Source organism: Hipposideros armiger, unplaced genomic scaffold, assembly GCF_001890085.2.
Source record: "Hipposideros armiger isolate ML-2016 unplaced genomic scaffold, ASM189008v1 scaffold_26, whole genome shotgun sequence".
NCBI classification, from domain to species: Eukaryota; Metazoa; Chordata; class Mammalia; order Chiroptera; family Hipposideridae; genus Hipposideros; species Hipposideros armiger.
In genome coordinates, this window is record NW_017731376.1 from 5,153,536 (window position 1) to 5,181,360 (window position 27,825).

General features: G+C 37.7%; 1 protein-coding gene across 4 annotated transcripts in view; it reads right to left on the reverse strand.

Moving 5' to 3' along the window:
* KLHL5 (kelch like family member 5) overlaps positions 1-25,561 on the reverse strand; it is a 71,318-nt gene extending 45,757 nt beyond the window's left edge. The window contains exons 1-2 of one of the 4 annotated variants that reach the window (XM_019636009.1): positions 25,277-25,561; positions 4,478-4,954 (exon numbers count right to left, since the gene is read on the reverse strand). In XM_019636009.1, coding sequence (XP_019491554.1) covers positions 4,478-4,860 — 383 coding nt within the window. In that variant the 5' untranslated portion in view covers positions 4,861-4,954; positions 25,277-25,561. Of the gene's footprint in view, positions 1-4,477; positions 4,955-5,174; positions 5,255-25,276 lie in introns of those variants that run through there. The other 3 variants (XM_019636008.1, XM_019636007.1, XM_019636010.1) reach the window with 3 other exon arrangements.
* Between the last annotated feature and the right edge of the window lie 2,264 nt (positions 25,562-27,825).

Here is a 27,825-nt window from a genome sequence, read left to right on the forward strand (position 1 = left end):
GAAGACAGTGCAATACATCCTTCCCAGATACAAGTACATTATAGTTGAACTTCTTTGCCATCTCTGGAAACAAAATATTTTTCATGTGGAAATGTAGAAAATTTTAATTTCACACTAAACCAGAATAGACTAGTTCAAACAATGAGATATGGCGACAACATAAAGAAGATCAAGAAAAAGGAGATAGCTCTGGAGAAAAGGTGATACTATGAAGACAGGCCCTTGTTGGGAGGGGAGGAGGACCTAAATGCCTTCAAGCTGAGTCAAAGAACAGCAAGTCATCTGACCAAGAAGGAGCTGAAGGGTATCTGCAGCAGCAAGAACCAATAAGATGGGTCAGATGACTGTGGATAAAGGGTTGCGGCTACATCAAGAGATTATACCTGTAAACCAGCCAGGCTTGGCATTTCAAGAACCAGGCTAAGAAAATCAGTTGGGGAGAGAAGGTGAAACTGGTTAGAATGAATCATCAACTATTATGTTAATCCAAGTTGAACTCAGTGATTAAATAAATAGTCACAGAGAACTGCCTACTGGTATATGAGCATAATCTCTATATTAATTATTTGGGTTCAAAGTGAAGCTATTTCCAAGTGATCAAGGTTAATAGCAACAGTAATAAGTCAGATTGATAGTATGAATCCTTGATATGATGTGATGAAAATGGCACTTTACCTTTGTGGTCTTCCCCCACAAAACTCACAATCCCAGTCTAATTATGAGAAAAACATCAGACAAATCCCAACTGAATAAGACATTCTACAAAACATCTGACCAGTACTCTCAAAACTGCCAAGGTCATCAAAAACAGGAAAAATCTGAGGAACTGTCAGCCTAAGGAGACATGACTAAATGTAACATGGTTTCCTGGATAGGATCCTGCAACAGAAAAAGGACACTAGGTAGAAATTCAGAAAATATGAAAAAAGTATAGACTTTAGTTAATAATAATGTATCAATATTGGTTCATTAATAGTAACAGATGTACCATACTAATATACAAGTGTAGGGTATATATCAACAAATACCATATACTATTATAATTTTTCTATAAATCTAAAAATGTTCTAAAACTATAAAATTTATTTTTTAAAATGTAGTTTATTTTACTTACTAACTTTGAGCAAGTTACTTAGCCTTTCTGTGCCTCATTGGCATCATCTGTAAAATTAGAACAACTCAGAAATTTGTTGTAAAGTCTAAGTGAGTTAATATACTAAAGTGCTTAGAACAGTTGCCTCACTGATAAGCACCCCGTCAGTATTAACTGTATTGCATTATTATTATATTATTATTTCTGAATATTTGTAAAGTATAGTAACATTTTATGCATATTGACTAAAAATAGTCTGACATAAAATATTAACATCTAACTTTATAAACAAAACTTGAAATAATGAGTTTCCCCCCAAAATGTCAAAAGTACATAATTCCAAAACTGACAAATCAAGTGAAGTATAAACTGTGTTTATACTATGGTCGCAAGGTGGGCCACCATGTGAGCCTTGCTGACCCTGGTACAAATTCATCCTGAATTAAGGTCTTAGTAAACTATTGTCCACATAAAAGGTGACAACTCTGTAACTTAGGATCTATAATTCCTCACGGTGTAAAAAACCAAAATTTGTATTTTAATACCAAAGTAACAACTTAGATGATTCCCATGGAGAAAAAGGTGGCTAGGCTACACGTCCAAGATCAAAGTTAGAAAAAGAGAGACTTTTAAATCACTTAGCTGTGTGGTAGCAAGACTTATCAGAAGTCTAAGGCTCAGGCAGACATTTCCCCTAGCTAGAATACAAATTATCAAACACATTAACAACATGACGCCTCTTAACACCTGCTTTAAATTGTCCAGACCCACTGTAGGTGTTATGATTCTGTGTATGTAAAATATTTCAGCTACCTTCCCCTTTTTCTAATAACTGAAAATTTCAGCCTAAGTTTTGAGGTCTACATAAATGTTATAACTGCCTAAATAAGAAATGCTCCACATAGCATATGTATTTTCCCACTATGACTTTAATACTTTAAGATATCAATTTGTAGTATGCGCAAATAAAATGTTTACTAGCTTATTTGCAAATATTATAGAAAAGAATTGTTATCAAGTTATATACAAAAATTTGATGAATGTCAGTGTAGCTTCTTTTGACATTAACACTGACAGGTTTTTTTTTGTTTACAGTAGATGGGCAACCACCTAGAGAGACTGCTCACTTAATCAAAAAGCTGGGAGCAAATAAATATATCCAGCCTTACGACAAAGATCAAAGACTCAGAGCAGGAGGATTGAAGGAAGATGTGAGAATTAGATACATTTGATCTAGAAAAATTGGAGAAGTTAAAAGTATACACACAAATGACATTTCTAAAATCCAGAATTTTTTTCTTTTTTTGCAATAAGATGTTAAGACAGAAATTTCGAAGCATTGAGAATATTAAATTACTCTGACACATTTCCCCCTTCTATCTAAAAAATCAGAGATAATTTAAGTACACTTTATTTTTGAAATAATATTTTAGAAATAGTTTTGGTCACTGCAGATGTGAACTGTTTACTCCCATTTTATTATTTACTTTATTAATCATTTTGGTTAATATTTTAAAAACAACTACATTTTAGATTTTTTTAAAATATCATTTTCTTATATTTATATTTCCTATAAATATGTCAATTTTATATTCCTGAAGTATACTCACAGCAATTTCTCAGTCAAAAAATGCAATATTTTTCATAATGAATATCCCAATAAGCTATTTAAATATGGATATTAAAGAATAATTTAATTTTAGTAGTCATTAACTATGTAAACTACCTTTGTTGTAAAGAAGTCAATTATGTAACCAATGTGTATATAATATTTACAAAATTATACATGTATATAAATTTAATACTCACATATGTATAAGCTCTCCAGATTGTAGATACATGTTAAGATTGTTATAATTTATGCTGGTAAATGGTTTGTTTTGTGTAATTTTGTTAAAATATTCTTAATATACTGTATTGATTTTCAAATTGAAAGATGATCACTCATTGGTTTTCCACAAAAATAACAAATCCTGAGCCTTTTGCTATATAAATTATTCTCCTCTGGCAACAAGTCTCCAAAGAAAATACAAAACAATGAAACCACATTAACTCAACTGATCTCCATGTTAAAATTATTAGTGGTTCCTTTTCCCCTAAGATAATGCCAAGTCACAAACTAATTTAAAAAAAAATAATTAAATACATTGGTTACCTATGTAAAGATATTATTCCCTTCTCTCTATTACACAAATGATTACAGATGACTGGTCTATATTTATTATTATTCCAACACCACAATTTGGAATTCTATGTTCTGAAGGATAGAAGACGAGAAGGTGGTAAATATCCCCAAGTAAGATATATTTAAATATATGAACTCATTTTGTCTCCATCTCTTGTGATGCCTATATTAATAATTACAAATGTTATCAAAACCTGCAAAGAAATTTTAAAGGAAAAGGATCCACAATCAAACTAGACAAATGATAAGCTATCTGTATCTTTAAATATGTTGAAATATTTGAGTGTGGATGAATCAGAAAGATGACTTTCATGCTCTAACTTGTTACATAAAATCCTACAGTAGTTTAAACTGATTAATGAGATAATCCATTTCAAAGATAAAACCTGGTTCCAAGGGTGAATATGGAAAAAGTCATTATGCAATTACCAACATTTTCCTTATTTTCTCTCCTCAAACTCATTTCCCCTTCTTCTTGTCCCCTTTTAACCAGCTGACCACATCTAGCCCCTCTATGATCCTTTAAACTCTCCTGAAGGAATGTCCTTCACTTCCCTAAATAGCACAATTTTCAGTGAAGTGAAGGCCAACAGGAATCAGTAGCTGTCATCTTAGAAAGAGACATAGTACTGTATTCTCTGTATTAGAGTGGAGAGCTGCAACACAGGCAGGACAAAGAGAAATAACCATAAGAAAAATATTGACAACTACAATGGTGTGAAAGAATTATTGACAACTACAAAGTGCATCTCCTTGTAAAACCTTTCATTTTCATTAAGATTGAGAAGTGAGTCTATAATCTGTTGCAAACTAAAATGTCATAAAAATTTTACACTAAAGAAATGTCTCCTATAGTTTTGCTAAGATTAAGGAAGGTAAATGAATGCAGCAAACTTCAAGGCAATGATGCATAAAACTGCTATTATGTGTTATTTTCAAGGCAGAAACAGATCTACATATGGAACAGAAGATATTTCATAATGAATGCTGTTTGTTGTCTTTATAATTTTACAAGATTAAAATGAATAATTTTAAATCCTAGCAAAAATACCACATATGCATACCAAGAGGTTATATATGTGTATGTATGCAGAGGTACATATATATTCATAGATTTTAAACAATAATTCTAAATTATTTCAAAACATTAAAGATAATATACCCCACACCCCATTTCTAACAGTAAGAAAATAATCAACCTGCATGAACTGGAATCAGATTCATTTTCTTCTTCACTAGTGCCATCATCCACTTCTGGTCTATCCAGCCAGTGTGCACCGCCACAATCTTCTGCTGTAAACTCAAGTGCAGGGACTTCAGAGGTGGATGCCATTGGCCAAGAAGATGAACTCTGAAAATCCAGTTGGCTGGACCTTCGGTAACCAATTGAAGCCAAAGGCAATTGTAGGTTACATGGATCTAAAAACTTTCTCCCACCGTTTGCTCCGGTCTGTCCTCGATTCCAAAATTCTCCCTGCTGGCTGTCAACTGTAGAATTAGGAGATGATGCTTGATGGCCAAACCACCTCCATCTGATTTTCAAAATCTGCTTCACATCAAACTCTTTACGAGAACCAGACATCCTCAGAGAAACCAAGTGATCGTCTAGGCAACGGGCAAAAAGCACTGCACACAAATTTGTGCATCCAGCCAAGACAAGAGAAGTATATATCCTGCTGTACACAATAAACAGATTGAAAGGAAAATAAATCACATTCACATATATATATATATATCTACATTTACTTTTCAACCGATATATCAGATTATAAAGAACAAAGGAGAATGAATAAAGATGAAACACGGTGGAACATTCCGTTCAATCAGAGCAAACTCTAACCCACCTATCCTGAAGCAGCTAGCCCACTTTCCCCAGCTCTCCTTTCCCATACTGACCATTAGCTCTCACAAACACTGACAGCATTCATTAAAGTCCTTTCAAATGCAGAACACCACCCCCTTTCCTTAAACCACAAATGACAGAGACAGACAGCACCGTCCCCTCGCTGTATCTCAGCCTCCGCTGCTTAGTATATTAACTCTTTTATTGCTGAAACAAGAAATTTATTCCAGAGCCTTTTTCTTTGTACTTAAAGATCACTGTAAAACTAAAGTGTTTCTATATTTAAACTAAGTTCCTAAATGAGATATCACAAAACAACAGGGTTTTTTTAAAGTATTTTTTTAATGAAATGAGTTCTAGTGATTTTCAAGCTGTGCTCTTTGGCTGGGGGATGAGGGGCAGGAGGAGCACAAAGGTGAGGCTTCAGTTTGTCGCTTTCCACCTCTGTCTTCTCCCTTCAGGAAAGGAGTGTGTTTAATTAATACAGTAAGATCCTAGGGAAGATTTCATTTGAGCAAAGAAGAAGAAGAAGTTTGAAAACTACAAAGGATCAAAACATGGCAGTAATACTACTCTTTTTCAAGTAAATAACATGAATTATAGAGCCAATACTGCTCTGTACCACTCTATAATCAGGATTGGGCTACAATTTAGTATAATATCCAAATTTCTATGGCACTACTGTATTTAGAAAAAGGAAAGTATGGCTCAAGAAAGCTACCAAAGACTGTAATAGGACTATATCTTGTGTACAGGTACCCTAATGGTTGTTCGCAAAACAAAACGATGGTCTGAACATGGTTACAGATAAGACAAGTTGATAAAGCAAATAAAAATCAATCAGATGCAATCAAATTGTAACATATTGAGTAGTTACTGTGAGCAAGACACTACTAGGCACTGTGGGAGACACAGACATACACATCTTAGTTCCTACTCTCAAAAATAATTACATCTGGGGGCAGGCCAAGTGGCGCATTAGTTAGGAGTTGGCTTGGGACACCAGCTCTGAGCAGCAGGGCCCCGGTTTGGATTCCACATGAGGGCCAATGACACTGCGTCCTCTACAACTAAGATGGTGAACAATAGCTCAACCTGGAGCTGGGCTGCCGTGAGTTGCCAGCAATGGCGTAGCCTGCAGTAGGGGCTGGCTGGCAGCGGGTGTGAGCTTTCCTGAGCTGCCCTGAGCTGCCATGAGCGGCTGTCCAATAGCCGGGGAGTGAATTGCCTCACCTGGGAAGAGTGCAATGATAATACCAACATGGGCCAGTGAAGCGACGTCCTCCTCAACTAGACTAAAGAACAAAAAAGGACAACTTGTCTGTTCCCTTGTCCCGACTCCCCAACACTGTTCCCCTCCCCGAATCCCCCAATAAAATCTTTAAAAATAATAATAATAATAATTACATCTGGTTAGCAAAAGTATTTGATAATTTAAATATAAAGACCATTTTCAGGGTGCTCAATATCTAATACTATGCCAAATATTTCACTCAAAAGACAATGCCTTTTATCAACTGACCAAGAAAAAAGCTGCTTTGGAGGCGTAAAATATATTGTGAGGCATGAGGCGTAAAATATATTGTGAGGCATATATCGATATATCCTAACCTCACACAGCTCTTTAGGAGAATAAAAGTTATTCAGAGAAACAAGAATGAGAGGCATAAAAAAACCATACACAATTCTGTACTAAATACCATAGGACAAACAATAAATACTATAAGAAAGAGAATGGAGATATCAAGACAATGTGGGATGGTGTGGGCAAGTTTTACTAGGGAGAAGGTTTCTAATAGTAAGAAGTTATATGGGCAGAATGATGATAGATTTTATAATGGAAGAAAGATTTTTAAAAAGCATAAAGTGAGCATATTGACAAAAAAGGGGGGAAATATTAATCAGCCAGTCAGACATCCCTAATTAATTTTAAGGAGTAGTAAGAGATAAAGTTGGATGAATACGATGAGATAAAATGCCTTGAGCGCAAAGCAAAGACTAGCAGGCAATATTAAGTGGATTGCTGAACAGAATCGTAATTTAGAAAATTAATTTGGCAGGAGTATGCATGATGCATTAAAGAATGAAATGACACTTTTCCCTCTCCTCTCACCTGTCAGACTCCTTATCAACACCTTTCTAACTCCACTCTACCTATCCAACTTCATTTCTATTTTCCAACATAGATATCCCACTCCATCAGTCAAGGCAGAGTACATTATCTTGCTCCCTCTTTTATATGCTGTTTGTGATTCAATTTCTATGGTTTTAAAATCCTACTCATCCTTCATGGTTTAGCACAGGCACTACCATCCTTAGAAAAACTTCTCCAATTACTCCAGCCTCGTAATTCTCAATAAGGATAGCACCAACACCCCACCCCCACCCAACAAGAGGGATGCTGGAAGTTGAGAGGGTGGAATTTTAGCTGTTGGAATGACCAAAGAGTGCTATTGGCATTGAGTGGACAAGGGCCAGAGACGGTAAACACCTTGTAATGCATGGTACAGGCCCACACAATGAGGAATTGCCACTGCAGTAGTTCATAATGGTCTTGCCATTGTTGTCTTCATTCACATGAGTATTTACCGACCATTTATATGCACAAGGCACCACAAGATATAGAAAGATGAATTAACAGATCATTTTTTTTAAGAGGTTTTAAACTTACACTCGGGTAGAGAAAAGGATAATTAAATGAACATTACAAATAAAGTATTTTGATAAACACAATTTTATAAAATATAATTTTAAATTGGATGAATCAATGTGAGAGCATTTATCAGAGATTCTACTTATAATGTGCTAGCTCCAATAGCCAGAAGTGATTTTAATTGTTTTGTTGTTTGGTTGACTGATGTAAGCCTAAACTCAAGAATGGACTTCATTAAAGATCACTGAGAAGCCAGACATTTCGCAATATAAAACAGAGAAGAAATCCAAAAACTTAAGGAGATGTGAATGTTAAATTATTAAACCATGCCCCCACACCCAAGAGGACCCAAAGATCCTTTCCACCAAGATATTGAGATATACATTAAATATAATATATACCGCCTTAATGTAGTACCTGTTCTGAATAAGCTAGAAACACAGGCGGGAGATTAGCCATTGAAACAGGCTCCCTGCTTTTAAAGGCATACAAGGATCTCAGGTTGACAAAGTCCAAGCAGCAGCATTTAACCACTCCTGTCATGATGATCATGGGTTTAGTTACATGCATACATATTAGGTTGTCGGAAAAGTCATGGCGTATTTTGTCTATGTCTTTCAAAGGTCATTTATTTATATAAAGAACAAAGATCAATCGATATATTGGCTGTTTTGTTCGATAACCTTTTGCCATCTTTCAATGAGCTTCATAATTCCTTGTTCATAGAAGGACCTGTCTTTATTTGCGAAAAACTGAACAAGGTACTGATTTACAGCCTCATCTGAATTGAACGTTATACCACACAAGGACTTTTGAAGAGAGCGAAACAAGTGGAAGTCTGATGGCGCAAGGTCAGGCGAGTATGGTGGGTATGGCAACACATCCCATCCAAGCTCCAATAATTTTTGACAGATGACGTTGTCATGATGGAACACAACTCCATTATAATTAAGAAGCTCTGGATGTTTCTGGATGATGGATTCGTTCAAACTGTCCAACTGCCAACAGTACACATTCGAATTGATTGTTTGGTTCCTCAGTAGGAGCTTGAAAAACGACACCTTTAAAATCCCACCACACTGAGAGCATAACATTCCTCTGATGAATGTCTGCTTTCAATGTTGTTTGAGACAAATCATGATGTCAGGACCAAGACCATTTGCACACCACATTGTTGTAAACAATCCATTTCTCATCATCACTTATCAGTCACTTCAAAAAAGGATCATTTTCCTCACGTTTAATGAGCATACTGCATGTTTATACGTGCCGTCAAATGAACTTCTCTGAGATCATGAGGAACCCAAATATCGAGCTTGCTTACGTATCCCAGCTTCTTCGGGTGGTCATGAATGCTTGAATGATGGATGTTCAATGTTTCTGCAATCCCTCGTGTTGTGTAACGTGGGTTTGACTCGATCAGTGCCTTTATTTTGTCATCATCAACCTCGGTGGGTCTCCCTGACAGAGGAGCGTCATTGAGATCAAAATCACCAGCACAGAATTTCGTGAACCATCGTTGGCACTGACGTTCTTGTAGAGCATTGTCACCGTAAACTTTGTGCAACTTTTCACAAGCTTGAATCAAGTTCTTCCCTTTATGGAAGTAAAACAGTAAAATACAGCAAAAATACACTGTTTGGTATTCCATCTTCAACTTGTAAAATCTCCAAATCCAATCAAATAGCTCAATTTTTTTTTAATAAAGCTAGAACTGTCAGCTGTCAAATGACATAGCAATAACATAAATGCGAATGACTCCAGTACTCCCAAAAGTGAACTAGTGCCATCTGTTGCAAACATGTGTCATGACTTTTCTGACAACCCAATACACATGTGTGCATACATACATACATGTATGTGTACATATGTATACATGCATGTGTACATACACACACATCCCCAAAACCCAAAACCTTTTGTACCAGTGGACTCACACTGCATGCTTATTTTTACAGAGACATTCATTTTGTCAATTCTCCTACACTCATTCTCCCCAGTAATCAATGTTGACAGGCTAGTATATAGCCTTTCACATCTTTCTCCTTGTTTATAAAATCATATATAAACTTACATACATTCTATTGTCATATGAGAGAATATACTGTATATATCTTTGGCATTTTGATTTTCTCATATATATTATACATATATGAACTAATAATGATCTTTTTAATAGTTGCATAATATTTCATAATTGTAAAATACAGTTTATTGAACTATCTCCTTGCAAATGGGCATTTCGGTTGATTTCAGGTTTTTGTTTTATGCTATTAAAATAATGTTGAAATAAAAATACATGTGAGACTTTATGTCTATGGAATTTATTCCTAGGAATGGAATTGCTGAGTTGAAGGTATGTGTATTTTATATTTAAATACATGGTTTACTTTCCTAAAATTCACAGTTTCAAAGTAAAGCGAGTGTACCCTTTTACTCTATTTTCATAGGTCCAACATTCAACAATGAGTATAATTCTTTTAATTCCAGACGACTACAGGGCTTGAGCATATTTTCATACGCTTACTGGCCATTTTGACTTGCAGTTTTATGAACTGCCTATGTATACTCTAACTATTTTTCTCTTAGGCTGTTTGTCTTTTCCTTATCATTATCTAGAAGCACTTTGTATATCAACCAGTGCCTGCACCTTTAAAAACATTTTAAAATTAAAGTTTGACATACAAAAGAAAAGTGCACAAATCACAAGAGGAGAGCTCAATGGATAATCACAGTATAAACCCCACCCAGGTTAAGAAAAGCCTCTAGAGGTCTTTCTTCTTCTTGCCTTATCTCAGAAGGTAGCCAATCATCTTTAGCATAAAGTTTATCTGCTTTTGAACTTCATATAAATGTATTCTTCTTTTTCACCATTGCTTTGACATTAATCTGTGTTGTTGTCTGCTGCAACTGATGGTGGTTTTTATGGCTACATAGTATTCCTCTGTAAATACAGAGGGTGCCAAAAAAAGTATACACATTTTAAGAAAGGAAAAAACTATTAAAATTGTAATACTCAATATATACCAATAACAAAAGATGAATACAAGTCACGTCTGACTTCTGCAATTACAAGAGGTGCTCAAAGTGGTTACCATCAGCATCCAGACACTTCTGATTACGGCCAACTACTGCTTGAGCAACGTTGACCAAAGTGTCCACTTGTCTACATTTTTTGGCATCCCCAGTATATGACAAGCAAATGCCATTCTATTGAGAACAGACATTTGAGTTGTTTCTAAAGGTTTTAGACTTTTGCAAATAATGCTCTGAGCATTCTTATATATGTTGTCTGGCATACATGTATACATGTACACCGGTATATGCATTCCTGTTGCATATATCTATCTAGAAGCAAAACTAGATTATAAGGTATGTGTATGTTTGTTCACCTTTGATTGATGCTACCCATTTACACTTCTATAAGCAGCATATGACAATTCCAGCTACTCCACACGCGGCCAACACTAGCATCCTCAGTCTTTAATTATAGTCATGCTGATGAGTGTGTGGTAGCTTCCCATTTGGTTTTACTTAACATTTCTCTGATCAGTAATGTGGCTGACTGACTTTTTGTTGACACAGTAGCTTGTTATAGCCCTGCGTTAGAAAGTGGTTTACAGAAATATCTCCCAGCTTTAACTGAGTTCTTGGGCCAAAGACTTTCTTTATAAAAAATATGTAGTAAGTTGAAGCATTAATGCTTTTCATGGCGTAAAATTCAACATTTATTTAAATAACACTTTTTTTTGTGCCATCAACTTTTGCGAAACCAATATAAAACTGTTTTGCTCAAAAATTTATCCAACTCTGACGAGAACTTAGATTATTTAGAAAAGATCAAAACATATTAAAAATCATCATGGGCCAGCCAAGTGGCGCGATGGTTAAGAACTGGCTAGGGACGCCAGAGGACCCCGGTTCAGATCCCACATATGAGGGCCAGTAACACTGCCTTCCACAGCTAAGATGCTGAACAACAGCTCAACCTGGAGCTGGGCTGCTGTGAGGCGACGGCGTAGGCTGCAGCCCCTGCTGCAGTGGGTTGCCATGGGCTACCATATGTAGCCAGCAGCCAGTGTGAGCGGCCAGCAGCCGCAGTGAGCAGCCGTCCAGAAGCCGGCGACTGATGTGCCTCACCCGGGAAGAGCGCAATGATGGTGCCAACTTGGGCCAGTGAAGCAACGTCCTCCACAACTAGACTGAAGAACAAAAGGACAGCAAGTTGTCTGTTCCCCTTCCCCCAACTTCCCAGCCCTGTTCCCATCCCCCCAATTCCCCAATAAAAATCTTTAAAAAAAAATCATCATGCATGTATTGTTAAATTATCAAAATGGTCTTCACTAACTATATAAATTAGACCCCTCATTCATTCTGTACCTCCCTGGCCCTCTTAATGGTTTTCATAGCACTTACCACCACCTGGCATATTAGATGTTTACTTACTGTCTCTATTCTGACTACAAAGTAACCTCCAGTACACGCTTGTTCGGTTCATCACTGCAGCCCCAGCACTTAGGACACTACCTGACAGACAGTAGGTGCTCAGTAAATATTTCTCCAATGAGCAAATGAATCCAAGAATTATAAGAATGATAATAGACAGTATACACTTACAATGCACATTTTTTAATTAAAAAATAAAATTAAGAATCTGATAACAAAGATATTAGAAAATATATACTTCTGGTGACAAAACCTTTTCAGTATTTTTCCAACTAAAGAAGAAAAATCACAATATATTACTCTAAGAATTTCCTTTTTCTATATCATTCTTTAGGCATAAAATTTTTATCACTTTGAAATCTAATGGCTAAATAAGAGATGTGTTTTCAGACTGATACAACACTTTCTTCAAACTGATTATCAAATTATATTCTGTACGTCTCTCATAATAACTTTGCTTTACTTAAACTTGAGATACAAAAGCTCACACACTTTAAATACATAAGTGTCAATTAAGGATACATTTTTCAAAATGCAGTTAAGGAATCCACATGCAATTTCTATTTCAAATCTGCTCAAATGTTAGTCTGTAAATTTAAAAGATGACACTATTCAGCACTAAAATAGCAACACTAAAATGTCATTAAGCTACATACAGATGAGCTCACTTCAACAGCTTCACTCAACAGTTTAAATCACAGCTATTCAGTAACTGATTTACATGGGTAATCATTATTATACAAACCTTTCTTCATATAGTTTTAAAGACAACAGTATTTGTTTCATGAGTAATCCATTTTAATGAATCTATTCCTATAGTTTTAAGTGTGTAATACATATTACATAAACACATCAATAATTAATTTTACTGTACTAACCCAGCAGCACTTCACTTCCCCAAGTTTTCCCTCAACTATAAAAAGAATGAGTTACAACACATGATTTAGAAGAAACCTTTAAAGTTTGATAATCCCAGGATACTGTTTTTTTAAAGCTTAGTAATTTAGGATTTACTGTTGTAAAAGTTCACAAATACTAAAATGTTATATTTGCATTTTGAACTGTATAATATAAATATAAAACACAAAACACCCCATCTCAAATACTGATGTCCCATGCCCGACTTGGATTAAAATACTGAATATTTTAATTTTATAGAAAGGAACTTTCAAGTTTTTCCAATGTTTTTATAGTACACACTATTATTCCTCATCAAAATCTTCATGAAATCTAAAAGTGTTTATTTAAAGTAGTTATTTTCATCGTGAGTATTCTAAAATATGACAGTTTTGGTTTAGCCTTCTGATTTTTAGGGAATGAAAGATATACAGAATATCTTTATATCAGAATATCTTTATACCAAGAATACACTTTAATACATTTAGGATAAGTTTGTTTACAGTTACAACAGAAATCTTTGACTTTCATATATTCCAGGATACTTTTAAAACTCTGTCAAATTAAGTCTTATATCAAAATATCTTATTTTAAAAATTTGAAAACTAATATAATTCCACTAAAATTTAAATTCTGCTAACATTTAAAAGTGTATGAGGGCCAGCCAAGTGGTGAGTTGGTTAGGAGTTGGCTTGGGACACCAGCTCTGAGCAGTAGGGCCCCAGTTCGGATCCCACATGCAGGCCAGCAACGCTGTGCCCTCTACAGCTAAGATGGTGAACAACAGCTCGATCTGGAGCTGGGCTGCTCCGAGTCGCTGGCGACAGCGTAGGCTGCAGTGGTACTAGCTGGCAGCGGGCGTGAGATTTCATGAGCTCCTGTGAGCCGCCATGAGCGACATCCAATGGCCAGCAAGCAACTGCCTCTCCCAGGAAGAGTGCAATGATAGTACCAACATGGGCCAGTGAAGCGACATCTTCCACAACTAGACTGAAGAACAAAAAGACAGCAACTTGTCTGTTCCCCTTCCCCAATTCCCCAACGCTGTTCCCCTCCCCCAACTCCCCAATAAAATCTTTAAAAAATAAATAAATAAAAGTGTATGATAGCAGAGAATATCAGTTTACTCAGGATAGAAAAAAATTGAGATTTAATTTTAACTTTAATTCCAGAAATATATCAGATAGTTTGTACCTCTTCTCCAATCTCATAAAAAGCAAATACTTTTAAACGCAAAAAAACTTGTATTCATGTAAATTCGATAAATATTTGTGCTGTATGCAGAAAGAACTCAAACATGAGTAAACAGACAGTAAAATCCATCCGGGCAGGGACAACTATATCCCTAACAACTTGTACAGTGCACAGCATTCAAATATTTTCTGAACTTACATCAAAGAATAAATGAATAAATTAATGGCACAAACCTTGATTTGCAAGATCTTACAATCTAACAGAAGAGGGTCTTGAATGAAACCTTTACTAAATTATCAGGAGTAAGTATGTCTTTTATTTGGGAGAGGATGAGGTTATTGAGTTGAGGATTTAGAGATATGGTGTAAAAAAAATTCATTTGACAACAGTGAAGAATGAATTTGTGAGGGAAGATTCTATCGGTAGGGAAACCAGTCAGGAAATTCTTCAAAGTGAGAGGTATGTACAGTTTAATCTTGGCTGGAAGCAATGAGATCTGAAAGGAGGTTAAAAGATGTTACAGGGACAGACTTTAAGTCTTGGCAAATGGACAGGAAGAAGTCAGAGATGACAGCATTTTCATACTTGGATGACTGGAAGAATAACATTAACATAATAAGAAAGTAAGAAGGATACAGTTACAGGAGGATTGAGTGCAGCTTTAGACAAATTTGGTTTTAATTATGTATCTCGCAACCAAATAGCTAGAAATAAGGGTCTAGGGCCATATCTAGCCTATAGTTAAAAATCCAACTATTTAAGAAATCAGAAATTTGAAGTGTGGATAGATGAATCCTGGGCTCTTAGCATTGGTTATCGTTTATCTTTGCATTTTTCAACTAGTTACCATAAACACATTGTATCAGAATTTCTTTGTAATGAAAAAAACTTAGAATACATTCTGAAATCCAAATTAGCACAATGTTAAATCACTTTGTTAAAAATAATTGGGAACTATTTCTTATTTAATCAGTAAATGAAAATTAAAAATGATTGAATTTAAATTCAGCTGAAACAAGCTAAGAGATTTAGCTTTGTAAGCTACATGGTAGATTGAAAACTCAGCAGTCAAGAACTCCGATATACAATGAAAATAGAAGTACATTTTCATAGTAAAACCCACTAATATAGGGACTTTATTTCTTTGTGTACCCTAAAAGCAATGTGATATATACTTACATAAGATCATGGTAAAAAAAAAAAGTAAGTGGGGTAAATTTTAACCTTTAAACTAAATTATGTCTCCTTGCTATATGATCACAGAGCACCCCAAACTACTTGCTCAAATAACTCAATAATCTTATTGAAGTTACTTATTTAATATCTGCCTTCTCCCCTAGACTAGAAACTCTATGAAGGTTACAGAAAGGACTGTGGCTTTCAAGGCACTTACCATAGAGGAACTGACATTCAATTTAAAAATTACAATATAGCACAGTAAAAGTATACAGGGGCATGAACAGGATACTATAAAATAGCTGCAGAGGTCAAAGATTTTTTTCCAGTCAAATTGGAACTCTGAGTATAGTAAAAGCCCCCTTGTCAGATGAAACCAATAGTTGGTCCATTAAATGAAAACATCAGTACAGGTATTCCCCACTTTTCAAAAGTTCACGGTATGCTACTTCACTTTTACAAAAAACCTATGTTAGAACCCATTTTCTCTAACCGAAGAAATGTGAACAGGATTTTCACCTTCACAAAAAAAGACGAAAAATGAAAACCGTGTTCAGTGCTTGTTTGGCAGCGAGTCAATACAGAGGCAGCGGCACCCTGAGCAGCGAGTGGCCCCGCCAGGCTCCTTCCCTGGAAACAAACTCAGCATCTCAGCATCAGGCCGCCAGAGCTTTGAACTGTGTCTGCGAGCATCTGTGCTCTATATCTGTTTATTTTGTGCATTCCTGCTTTTACTATATGTTAGCGTTATTTTAGGGGGTTTTTGGTATGATTTTGTTATTTTTTAGGTCTGGGAAACACTAAAAATTTCTTCCATACAAATGAATGGTAATTGCTTCTTCACTTTACTCCATTTTAGCTTATAAAAGTCTCCATAGGAAAGCTCTGCTCTCAGATAGTGGGGGGAACCTGTAATCGTAAAAATTATATTTACACATCATTAAAGGTTTTAACTTAAACTTATAAATGCATCTTTATTCACAAATCTTTTCATATAGTTAATGCCATATATTTGATATGGACCTCCTACTGAGTTGCGGTCCTCTTTCTTGTATATACGCTACTCCTGCAATGGTCCATCATCTATGATTTCCACTTATGGTTTCTATAAATGGGAGGAAGAACTTAAAAGCACTTCTGAAATACAGAATCCATTAGACCAGTGGTCTGTCCACCGTGAGATAAAAAGCTTGTGCCAGATGTAAATTAATGCACTGCTTCTTTCAAGGAGAAAGTCTTACCATGAAAAAAAATGTCACTAAACAGTGTGCTTAGTGATGTAGCTAATTTACATTCTGGTGTGAGCTCCTTATTTCCTTGAAAACCGCTAGTAGTCTAAAGACCAGTTAGCTGGCCCATGGATTTTGACACTTCGACAGGCACCACTTTAGACTTTAATGATTTCCCCCTACCAACCCTCATCTTTTACAGTTATCCATCCTTTATCCAAATTGATAGCAAATTTGTTAATAACTCATTTATATTGTGCTGTCCCAAAGTATTCAACTTAATTTTCAAAGAAAGAATTCTCGTTTCTCATTCTCATTAATTTACGTTTACTAACATTTTATAATTACTGTAACAAGCATAACTGTTACAAACAGGTTTCTGAATAAACCACTAACTTCTAGTAAGTACCAAACTCCACAGGTAAGCAGAGAAGGGCTGGCTGGTCTACGACAGAGCAGCCTACTTAGCCATCAGCTTTCAGTGACCCTTGGGATGGGTAAGTGCATCTTATGGAGGGAAGGGCGCATTCAGTTAAAGCCATGAGTCAGGTCGTTGGCAGAGAGGGCTTCTGCTATTATTTTCCCACACTATCACTTATTAATGGTAGCCTAAGTGACATAGCAGAAAGTGCCTGAATCAACAGCTAATCACTCACCAGCTCACTCTGTAATTTGGGCAAATCAGTTCAGTTTCTTGATCTTTAGTTTACTCTTCAGTGGGATTAAGGAAATAGCATGTGCAACTACTGTGTAAAGATCTGGATTTTTAACAGCAACTATTATTTCCTAAGTGCCTAAATGTGGAGGATAATATGTGAAATCCTTTTACATTGAGGCATTCAGTTGTCACAAAAACTCTGACAAACAGGTCATTTCCCTCCCTGCTTTCAGATAAGGGCGCTGAAGTGAAATGAGGTTACATATATCTCGTGAGTGGCAGGGTTCAATTTGAATCTTTGCTGGCTCTAAAGACCATATACTTTCAAGTACACCACACTGCTTCTTGCTTTCAAAATATCCTCATTTGCAACTCACAACTACCTCCTAAGGAGGTAATTCACCCTCCTTGCCTGAATCAGGAAGCATATTCAGAGGATAACTGATTTGTACAAGGTTAGATATCTATTGGGTTGTTGGAAAAGTCATGACGCATTTTTGCAACAAAAAACATAGAAAAATACGTCATGACTTTTATGACAACCCAATAGAAGAGAGTATTAGAGCAGACTTAAATTCTTTACCAATAAGGCTGACCAAACTTAAAGCAAAATAAGGCACTAAAAAAGAAAAAAAGCAGAGTACTCAAGGAACACCACTCCTAATATAGCAAATATGGTTAAGCTCATCATAATTGCAATTAAATGTCAAAATGGCATTATTCACCAAGTACAAGAGCCTCACAGATTTCTCCCCACTTGGCTTCCTCCCAGTTTCTGTCACTATGTCTTAGAGGGCGAAGTATTGACTCATATTAACATCAGAAGAACCTATTTATCCCCCAAATGCCTATCGGTACTAATATCTGGCAGCAGAGCAAGCAACATTTTAAAATCAGCTAAATTAATGACATATGCCTTTTTATCCCCAAACTCATTTATAAAAGATATCACAGTTGATACTATGAAAACCACAGCATGATTATAACAAAATATTTACTTTTTAAAATAGTTCTTTGACTTGACAGGTTAAAAAAAGAAAGATTTCCTTGACACTCCTTAGATTTTGTGAATTTAGGCACACATATGCTGTGGCACGAGGATGAGAACTGTTACACCAGAAAATGATGGCAAACCACTGCTAAATTTCCTGCTTGACATGTGCTGAGACACCCATCTGTCTTATGTGCCATAAAAGGTAGTAGTCTGGACAACCTTAGTTTTGTCTTTTACTGACCTAAACCAAATCCAGTAAGTATTTGTCTTCTATGCAGCTTTATGGTGATGGAGTGGTGGGGGGGGGGGGAGCAATTAATCAGTACTCTCTAGACACAAATAAAATCAAGCAAAATTGCCTGGGTTCTCTGCACACATAATGAGCCAATCACAGATCAACTTGATTGTATATTATATACAGGACAGTGTAAGTCAGGTAAGGAAAGGGTAGCAAAGGGCAAAGTAAGCAATAGGAGAAAAATGTGAAGCTCTGTTTCTCAGCTACTCGTAATTAGAAATAGTTAATCACTACAAATGTTAATTAACCCAGCTAGCCATTAAAGAAACTCCCTGGCTTGCCCTAAAACTAGACCTGAAAACAAGTCACACAAAAAACCCCACCTTCTATTCTTTAACTCCAGCAAAAAGCAAAATGAGGCATGCCAGTGAGTCAAATAAAGATGAGTGGAGGCCAGAATTTCTTAGTGTTAATCTTAGTAATTTCTTAGGATGGTTCAGAATGGTCCTCCCAAACTCCCAACCTCCAGGGGCGGGTGGGCAGGTGACAAATTTAGAAAGATAGGCTGGTTCAGGTCCCTCCAAAGGACCCGCTGAATCCTGTCCTGTGAAGCACAGGATTGAGTACTGGAGAAATATCTCCCCAAATAGAGGCAAATAGTAAGTAGAAATGAACCCACCAGCCTCAAGTCTAAAACCCTTCTCATCCACTCTCCATACCACAGCCAAAGTAGCCTCCCAACAGCAATTCTTGACCACATCATTCTTAAAACTTTTATTTTTCTCTCTCAATCACCTAAAAGATAAATAAAAATCCAAGATCTGTAGCATGAAATTCAGTGTTTTTAAACAATCTAGTAGTCCTTGACTACCTTTCCAGCCATACCTTCCCCACTATCCCTCTTCCTATTTTACTTTTTCCATCATAAAGAGTTAAACACTACCCATCTAAGGAAGCAAAACGAATGGTATTGAATCCTTCCCAAATGAGCGGACTACGGAAGACACTAGATAATACGAGTAGAGAAGATCTCTTCCGTTTCTGCACTTAACCTTTAGCTAACTCTCTTAGCTCTGATAGGTAGGTATGCCAACTATGTTACTAGGCAACATTGTTCTTATAGTAAAAATGATAAATAAATTTGTATCTGGACTCAGAGGTGCTACAAATAAACTATAAAATACCTGATAGGAAGCCACAGGTCTGACTTCCCTGAATGTGATGGCTCTAGTAAGTGGCGTATCCCTTTCAGGGACACTGGAAGCGAAATCTATAGAGTTGTATAAGAGATACTGTCTCCTATGGGATGAGATTTTTAAAACTAAGGAGAGTCTCGGGACATGGAGTAGAGAGCGGGAACGGATTCAATGGAATTGTAATAGATAAGCATGATATCGGGGGTGGGAGGGCAATAGATGGGGGGAGGGGGGTTGTTACCTGGTGAGGGTGAAAAAGGGTAACTATTGTATTGTTCTGTACACCTGAAACTAACAATAAATAAATAAATAAATAAATAAATAAATAAATAAATAAATAAATAAATAAAAACTAAGGAGGCTCCTGCATCTACCTGATCCGAAGTTTGTCTCCTTTCACTTGAAAGGCTATCTCCCAGGTGGCTAATGAACTGCTTCCACAGACTGTACTATTACTGTCGTGAGGATCACAACCCTTTTGAGGAACACCTGATGCTGCCCCACTGGCCAGCTGTGCTTCCTGTGTGGTATGCTTCTGAGTAAACAAGCCTATGGTAGTTTTGTAAATATGAATGTTTAGTTGAACCTAAGAAGACCAGTTTACGTGCAGAGCAACAAGAGTATAAGAATGTCTTAAATGACAGTCCAAATATTCTACAATTTGAACCCAAGCTCCTCCCCTTTTTTCTCTGCTCTTTTAGTCTAACATATATCCCTGACAAATCCACCTACCCTCACACACAGCTTTCACTCACCTTTCTCTGTTGTTATTCTTTTATCTGGGGATCCTCTCTTCCAGGTAACATGTACTACCTCCCATACTGCATCCCATCAGCCATCTGTTGAGATGAAGCTATGGATATTTTTATAGAATAGGTAAAGAATGCAAGGGATATTTGCTAGAAAAGCTAAGTACAGTTTACAGAAAAAGAATGGAAATTTATTGATAAAAATAGGTTAAATTGATGGGAGAAGTGGCAATAGAATGTTAAAGTGTAAAATGTCCAGATAAGAGCATATAGTCCAATATGGATGGTAGAAAAGAGCCGAGCAAAGCAGTATATATTAGGTGTTCCCTTCTTCCTGCATTATTAGCCATGGAGAGAAGTCAGAGAGCCCTGTATCAGCATTAAAAGCAGATAACTTATAAGAGTTCAACATTTAAGTAATTTGTATGTACCTAGGGAGGAGGAGAAGGGACAGATGAAAGGATCACAATGGAGATGGCACATGTCAGGATTCAGGGAGGGGACACTGTTGTTACAAGTCAGTCTCAGTTCTACTTCTCATCCTGATTATCCTAATTAGCCTGTCCCACTAGAATATGCAAACTGGTAATAATTGTGTCAAACTGTCAACTGTTATCACAGGTTTCTTTTAATCCTAAACTATTAGAACTGCCTCTTTCTCTATTACAAAGTTGCCAATTTCCCTAACTTGTTAAACGTTAGGACCAACTCCATTATTTCCAAACTCTAATAGTGGTTAACTTAAGAACTAAGATGTGGCACTTAGAAAAAATATAGTTCTTCTATAATTGCTAGAGGCTCTAGTTAGCTTCCTTTAAGTGTGTGAACTCTTGGGTTTAAACACCCATTGAACAGCAGAGAAAATCAGTCAACACAAAAAAACAGGAATGAAGTATATGCACAGAGGGAGGCGCTGGCAAGAAATTAAACAGATCTGGGAGGGAAAGCAGTCCCAGCTCCTAACTTCCTATTATTGATGCCAGTTGCCTCTGAGACTCAGCTGTACTTCCTGTCCTTGGGCTCTGTGACATAAAGCTATATCCCTCTTCTAACAAAACACTCTTTTTGCTTAAGCTAGTTTAATTAATATTCTGTAACTTGTCACCAAACAATCCCTAAAACCAAAAAAGGTGGTGGTAAGGGGCAAAGTGTCACAGTATATATACATAATCAGGTTTTATCAGATTGCAAGATTTTGTTGATCTGTTTTAAAGAGAAAGTAAAAGAGAGAGAACTTAATTATAGCTATTTTCTACTGGAGTTGTAAATTTCCCATTCATCTTTTTATCCCTATAGGCTCTAACATAGTGCCTTACACACATCACATTTAACAAATGCTTATCGAATGGTCATATAATTAAAAAAGAATGAAATCAACTAGGTCAAAATAGTACGTCTAATTGTGGAGTTTCCAAAAGCTTTCATTTCTAATTAATAAAAGATGTTCTTTATAATTCTAATTAGCATAATTCTATGATTAAACACACATATACGCACACAAAGAAATCCTGTTTTCTATTTTTAAATACTGAAAAACATCCTTTGGATTTGATTAATTCAGATTTTGCATTAACTCATGAGACTATAATGCCTGCTTAGTAGAGTAGCCATCAACTGTCCACAGACTATTCTAGTTCTCCTGCTGGGAACATGATAGAATTGCATGCCCCCACCTCTTTGAAGTCAAGTGTAGTATTTTGACTTGTTTGGCCAATGAAATGGCAGTGGAAGTTAAATGTGTCACTTCTAGGTAGAAGCCTTTAAGAGCCAGTGTGCAGTTCTCTTTTCCTCGGCTCTACAATTGTGGAAGCATGAGCTGAGATGAAACCTCTACTACCTGGGGTTCCAAATGATTACCTGGAACAGAGCTCTCCTGCTGACCCTGATGGGACATTAACAGTGACTGAGAAATAAACCTTTGCTTTTTTAAAGCACTGAGATGTGAGGGTTCTTCGTTACCACAGCATAATTTACCCTACATGATATACTCAGCAAACCCCTTTCTCTGAAGTGAAGATACTGAATAGTACTGGCCCTCATTTATCTTCAGAATGGTAACATTTTGTATAGCACTGCAGAATTTATAAAATACTTTCTTATAGAAGTGTCCCTCATTCCCAAACTCTCAAAATCCAAACACAGGAACTGAATGGATTCAGAGAAACTTTTGGACTAATCCCTCATTCTCCCAACATTCTCTACTTGCTAGCTGAAAGTCAGGAACGAAGTACGTTTGGATAAGGTGATATTCCTTGCCCTCCAAACTCTTGCATTCCACTCAAAAATGGAAACAATTTAGACAGTAAAATATTCTTGATACATTATTTCCTTTGCATCTTAAAACTTTTTCTACTAGCTGGTACCTATTAGACTCTCTACATCTATTGAATAAACTGGATGCTGTCATCATTCTAATCTTACAAATAAGGAAACAGATTCAGAGAGGTTCATAAACTTGCTAGGAACAACTCTGCACATTAGTGGCAGAATCTCAGATTTTATGGCTCCAAATTCCTTTCCACTATGTAACATGCTTTCTGAGGTCTCTTACCACTACAGAATTCTAGGATTTCATAGCAAATAGTATCAATAGTGTTTGTGATGAAAAGAACATGTGAATCACATGTTTACATCCTAGAATAACTGAAGTCATTCTTTAAGGAATTCTATTTGCTGAAACCTAGTCTAATTCAATACCCTGAGTGTCCTGGAGCACAGAATAGGAAGAAGTTCTAGAGATCATCTGGTCCAGCAGGCTACTTGCAGAACAATGAAGAACTATGAAAGAGTTCAGGGGTAAAGTGGCCTTTACCTTTGATATGTAGTATATTAAAAATCTGACTTTTAGATTATCTTCACTTTGGTTCTTACCAAATTGGCTAACTGCAAACTCTTTGCTTTCCAATTTTTATTAAACTTCATTTGTAAGAAATACTCATGAAGAACGACCTGAAGGCTAGGCAATCCATCATTTCTACAGGTTCAGTTTTGTGTTAAGATGGCCTTTTAACATTTGTGTTCTATAGTCCAATAAATTTGGAAAAGGTCACAAAATGCATCCCCATCTAAAAGAGTAAACTTGAACATTAGCCAAGAAATTGAGTAAAAAAAATACTGAAATTTGCCGGCTACATCAAATACATTTGAGCTCAGAATTTTACTTCAAGAAATAAACTATTGATTTCTAGTTTCTTAGGACACAGTTTGGGAAATGCTGTTCTAGGTAATTTTAAATTGATAAATAGATCAAATTAAGCCTTCAGAGAACTTATCTTGAGTTTTATTATTGCCCTATACTGAAAAATATTGTTGTCTAAAATTCATTATTTTCTGTAGGAATACTTTAAAGATGTTAACTGCATCACTCAATCCCCTTTTTATTAGGGCTTGTGAGAAAATGTTCCTCTCCGCCCTCATTCCTAGAAAATGCCTTGCTTAGGCACAAGAGCTGGTTTGTTTTTATCTTGGACTGAGAAACACACAGAAACTTCCTTCCTCCTCCCCGCCCCCCACCCCTCCCCAACCCCCCACTGACTCACCTCTAGGAGGCATTTAGAATTACCTTTTCCGGAAACTTTGTATTCTTTCTTTCCTACTATGGTACTATATGAACACTAAGTTGCTTCAAATCATTTTGGAACTATATTAATAACTATCTAACAATTTAATATCGATTTCTTCATTCCTGCCCCATTACCCAAAAATATCAGTGTATTCACCTTTGTGTAAAGGTTATCACATAGTTATGGCAAGCCAATAGAACACAGACATTCACAATATAGTCAAATCCGCAAATGCTTAAAACCAAAAAAAAGTCATTGTTTTTTCAGTGGTCTAATAACCAAAAAGACTTTTATTAAACTGTTTTCTAAACGGAAGGAAAATGAACATTTACTGGGCACCAGTAACTGCGAGGCACTTTACTAATATACAAAAGTTTCATTTATTTAAAGAGCATTCGCACATGCATACATACTCTGTAAGGATGCACAAGGAACTGGTAATATTGGTTGGCTCTGGGTGCAGGAGTGGGCGGGGAGAGACTTTGTATATATTATCCCTTTTGTCCCTTTTGAATTTTGTGAACCTATCAACTATTCAAATGCATTTTTAAAAATCAAACGGAACCATAATAAAGATGGCAGTGACGTTTTACTCTTCGATACAGCGAGCTTCCTTCCTTAACTTTTGATCCCAAAGTATGCACTGAATCGCTTAAAACAAGTTTCAAACAGAGACGGTGGTTTAAACGGAAATAAAGTCCCTTTCTGATTCTCCACACTCCGGAAGAGGCTATTACTGAAAATTAAAATTTAAGATTATGATAGTCTGCGGTAACAATGAAAAACTAATCTGAAATGGTTTCCAGTGTGTTTTCCTAGAACAGTGCGGGGACGAGCAGCAATCCTGGACAGCAGTCCGCGCCTCAGCAGGCCGGCCGCAACTTTGCACAACTCGAGGGCTGTCCGATCGATGCCTCCCCCGGGCGCTCGGCTGCGCGGCCACGCCGGCCCCGGGTTCGAGCCCCGGTCGCGGCGTGGGAAAGTCCCCGCCTAGCCCACCCCTTGGGACACAGCTGTCGTGGAGCCGCCTCCCGGAGGGCCCAGCGGGACTCGGGCCGCCGAGGCCGGGCGAGAGGGTCGCGCGGGGGCGGGGAGCGGGCCGCGCGGCGCGGCCAGTCCGCCGCAACCCCCACTCCGACGCGAAGGAGGAAGTCGCACTTACCGCGTCGGGCTCCAGAGACAGCCGGGGGTCGCGGCGGGGCGGGGCGGCCGGGCGCGAGGAGGGGGGCCGACGGAGGTCGGGGGCCGGCGGGCTGAGGAGAGCGATGCTCGGCCCCTCTGGCGCCCCCAACCCCTTCCTGGCAGCCTCACCCCCGGTGCAGGCCGGCCCGCGGTGGGCCACTCCCCCTCCGTCGGGCCGCCCCAGTCCCAGGGGTGACAAGCTCTTCCCGCAACCTCTGAGGGGGAGGGCGGGCGTCGGGGTCCTGCTCGCCTGTCAGTCCCGGCGCCGCGCCAGCGGCTGCCCGCCCCGCAGCGCGGCGCCGGCCGTTGCCGGGGCCTGGGGAAGAAGAGGAGGGGGCGCCGGTTGCGGTTTGGGGAGCTCGTGGGGGAAGGGGGACGTCAGTCTGGGCGGGGCTCTGGGGGGAAGGGGCGGGGCGTGGCGAACCTGACAAAGGTTCCAGCTGTTCCCCGCCCCTTGAAACTGGGATTTGGGGAATTCCTGGGGGTGGAAGTTTGGTAAGAAGTCTCTCTGCGGGGCTGGAAAGCGATCACAGATCGGGCCTGAGGGTGTTGATTCCTTGGTGAACGTGACTGTGTTGTTCTAGAGCTTTGAGGAAACTCACCAAGAGTTGCCTCTCTTCAGCCCTTGCAACCCTTCGCCTTGCAGCAGTCTGATAATTATTGTGCTCCAGGTATGGGTTTGCGCTGTAGCAATTATGATCCTCAACACCGTGGCCATAAATCATCGTTTTCGAATGGTGCGATAATAGGAATTTGATAAAAGTAGATTCCTTATTCATTCTAATAGCCAACATATATTAAACTTCTACTAGGTGCTGAGAATAACAAGAACCAATTTACTCAGCACCTATAAGCTAAACACAAATCTAAAGCACTTGACATGTGAACTCATAATCAGACTAGAGCAAAATAGCCAAGGTCCCCGCCCCCGTGGAGCTCATATGAAAAGTGCACCTGCTTTTGGGTCTCCAAGTAATGCATATGTTCGTTATTTGAAGATTCAGTGTTTGTTACTCTGAGCTAGCAGCGTGCTGTCCACCAACATTAAATGTGGTCATCCCCCCCCAAAAATGACCTTTGCTCAGGGTATTTTCAGTACAACTCCATAATGAAAATCCAATACAAGCAAGTGATCCAGGAGACTGATGGATCAAGTCACCAGCAGAATAACAGCCAAGTTGGGGCAGTTGGGGTGGTTGGGAGATCTATTTAGGGGTCTATTTTGTACACTCCCACTGGGGGAAGTGGCTAGAAAAAACAACATAATATAAAACAATAAAGTATTGACGTGGACTGCTAGTTCAAAGGGAAGCGGAAGGGCTGATTTAAAACTGTCAGAATCAGGAAGGAAATACATCACAGAATCTACCACTGAGGACTCCAACAACAAAGCACAGGATACATTTTTTATCAGAGCCACCTGGAAGAGACGCCCCATCCCACCTTTGCAATCATATCTACACGTATAGGTCAAAATTACTTCAGTAGCATCGTGTTTATGTACAAAACTGTAAAACCTTATCCTGAATTTTTGGAATTTGGTACTATTTTTCAGCCCTCTTTGACACTATTTTTCAGTGTCAACATCTGTACACATTAACAGCAAATGACATTCTCCTTATAGTTTCTCCCCTCTTTTTTTTATTCAGTTTTAGAATTTTAATTCAGTTTTTTTTCTTTTGGGTTTTTGGTGAGAAAGACTAGAAAAGCATTGCAATAAAATCACATTATAACTGCAATAAAACATGAATCCTAATTTAAGAAATAGGGTTTTCCATACACCCTTTCCTTTTCCTTTTCACATTAAATATATTGTTTGTACTGTCCTGAAGTCTGTTCGCTTTGATTTACTAATTCGTATTTTTCAGTTTATTTGCTCCATCATCCCCAATAAAAGCAAATCAAATAAAACATCCCTTTTGATCTGGCACCCTGCCGCTGGCCTCAGCTCCTTTCTTGCTTGTTCTCAGGCTGTTCCCCATACTGGACTCCTTCCTCTTCTGCCAACACACCAAGCACTTGCCAGTGAAGCATTTGCATGTCCCTCCGTCTGGAAGGCTCTTAGCTCTTCACAGGACAGTCTCCCTTTTCGTTCATGTCACCTTTCCTAACTATCCAATGTAAACTTGCAACCCCCCCCCACACACACACACACACCACCACCACCACCATCTTATTTCTCAGCACTTAGCTCCACCAGACGTATATCTATTATCTCTCTACTACTACTGGAATTAAGTTCCATGAAAGCAGAACCTTGTCTGTTTAGTTTGCCGTTACCTCTGCAATGTCTATTACTTACTGTATCTGCTACACAGTATGTACTCAACAAATATTTTTTGAATGAATGAATGACTTCACATAGGAAAGGTAACTTGTAGTCTCCTTCCAAATGGCCAAAGTGCTTTCATACAATTTATCTTATAACTGAGTCATAGGACTTAGAATATTCGTAAGATTTAAACTACAGCCCATTTTTAAAATTAGAATTCAAAATGGCTGTTTTTAATCTCTCATCCTGGCAATGTG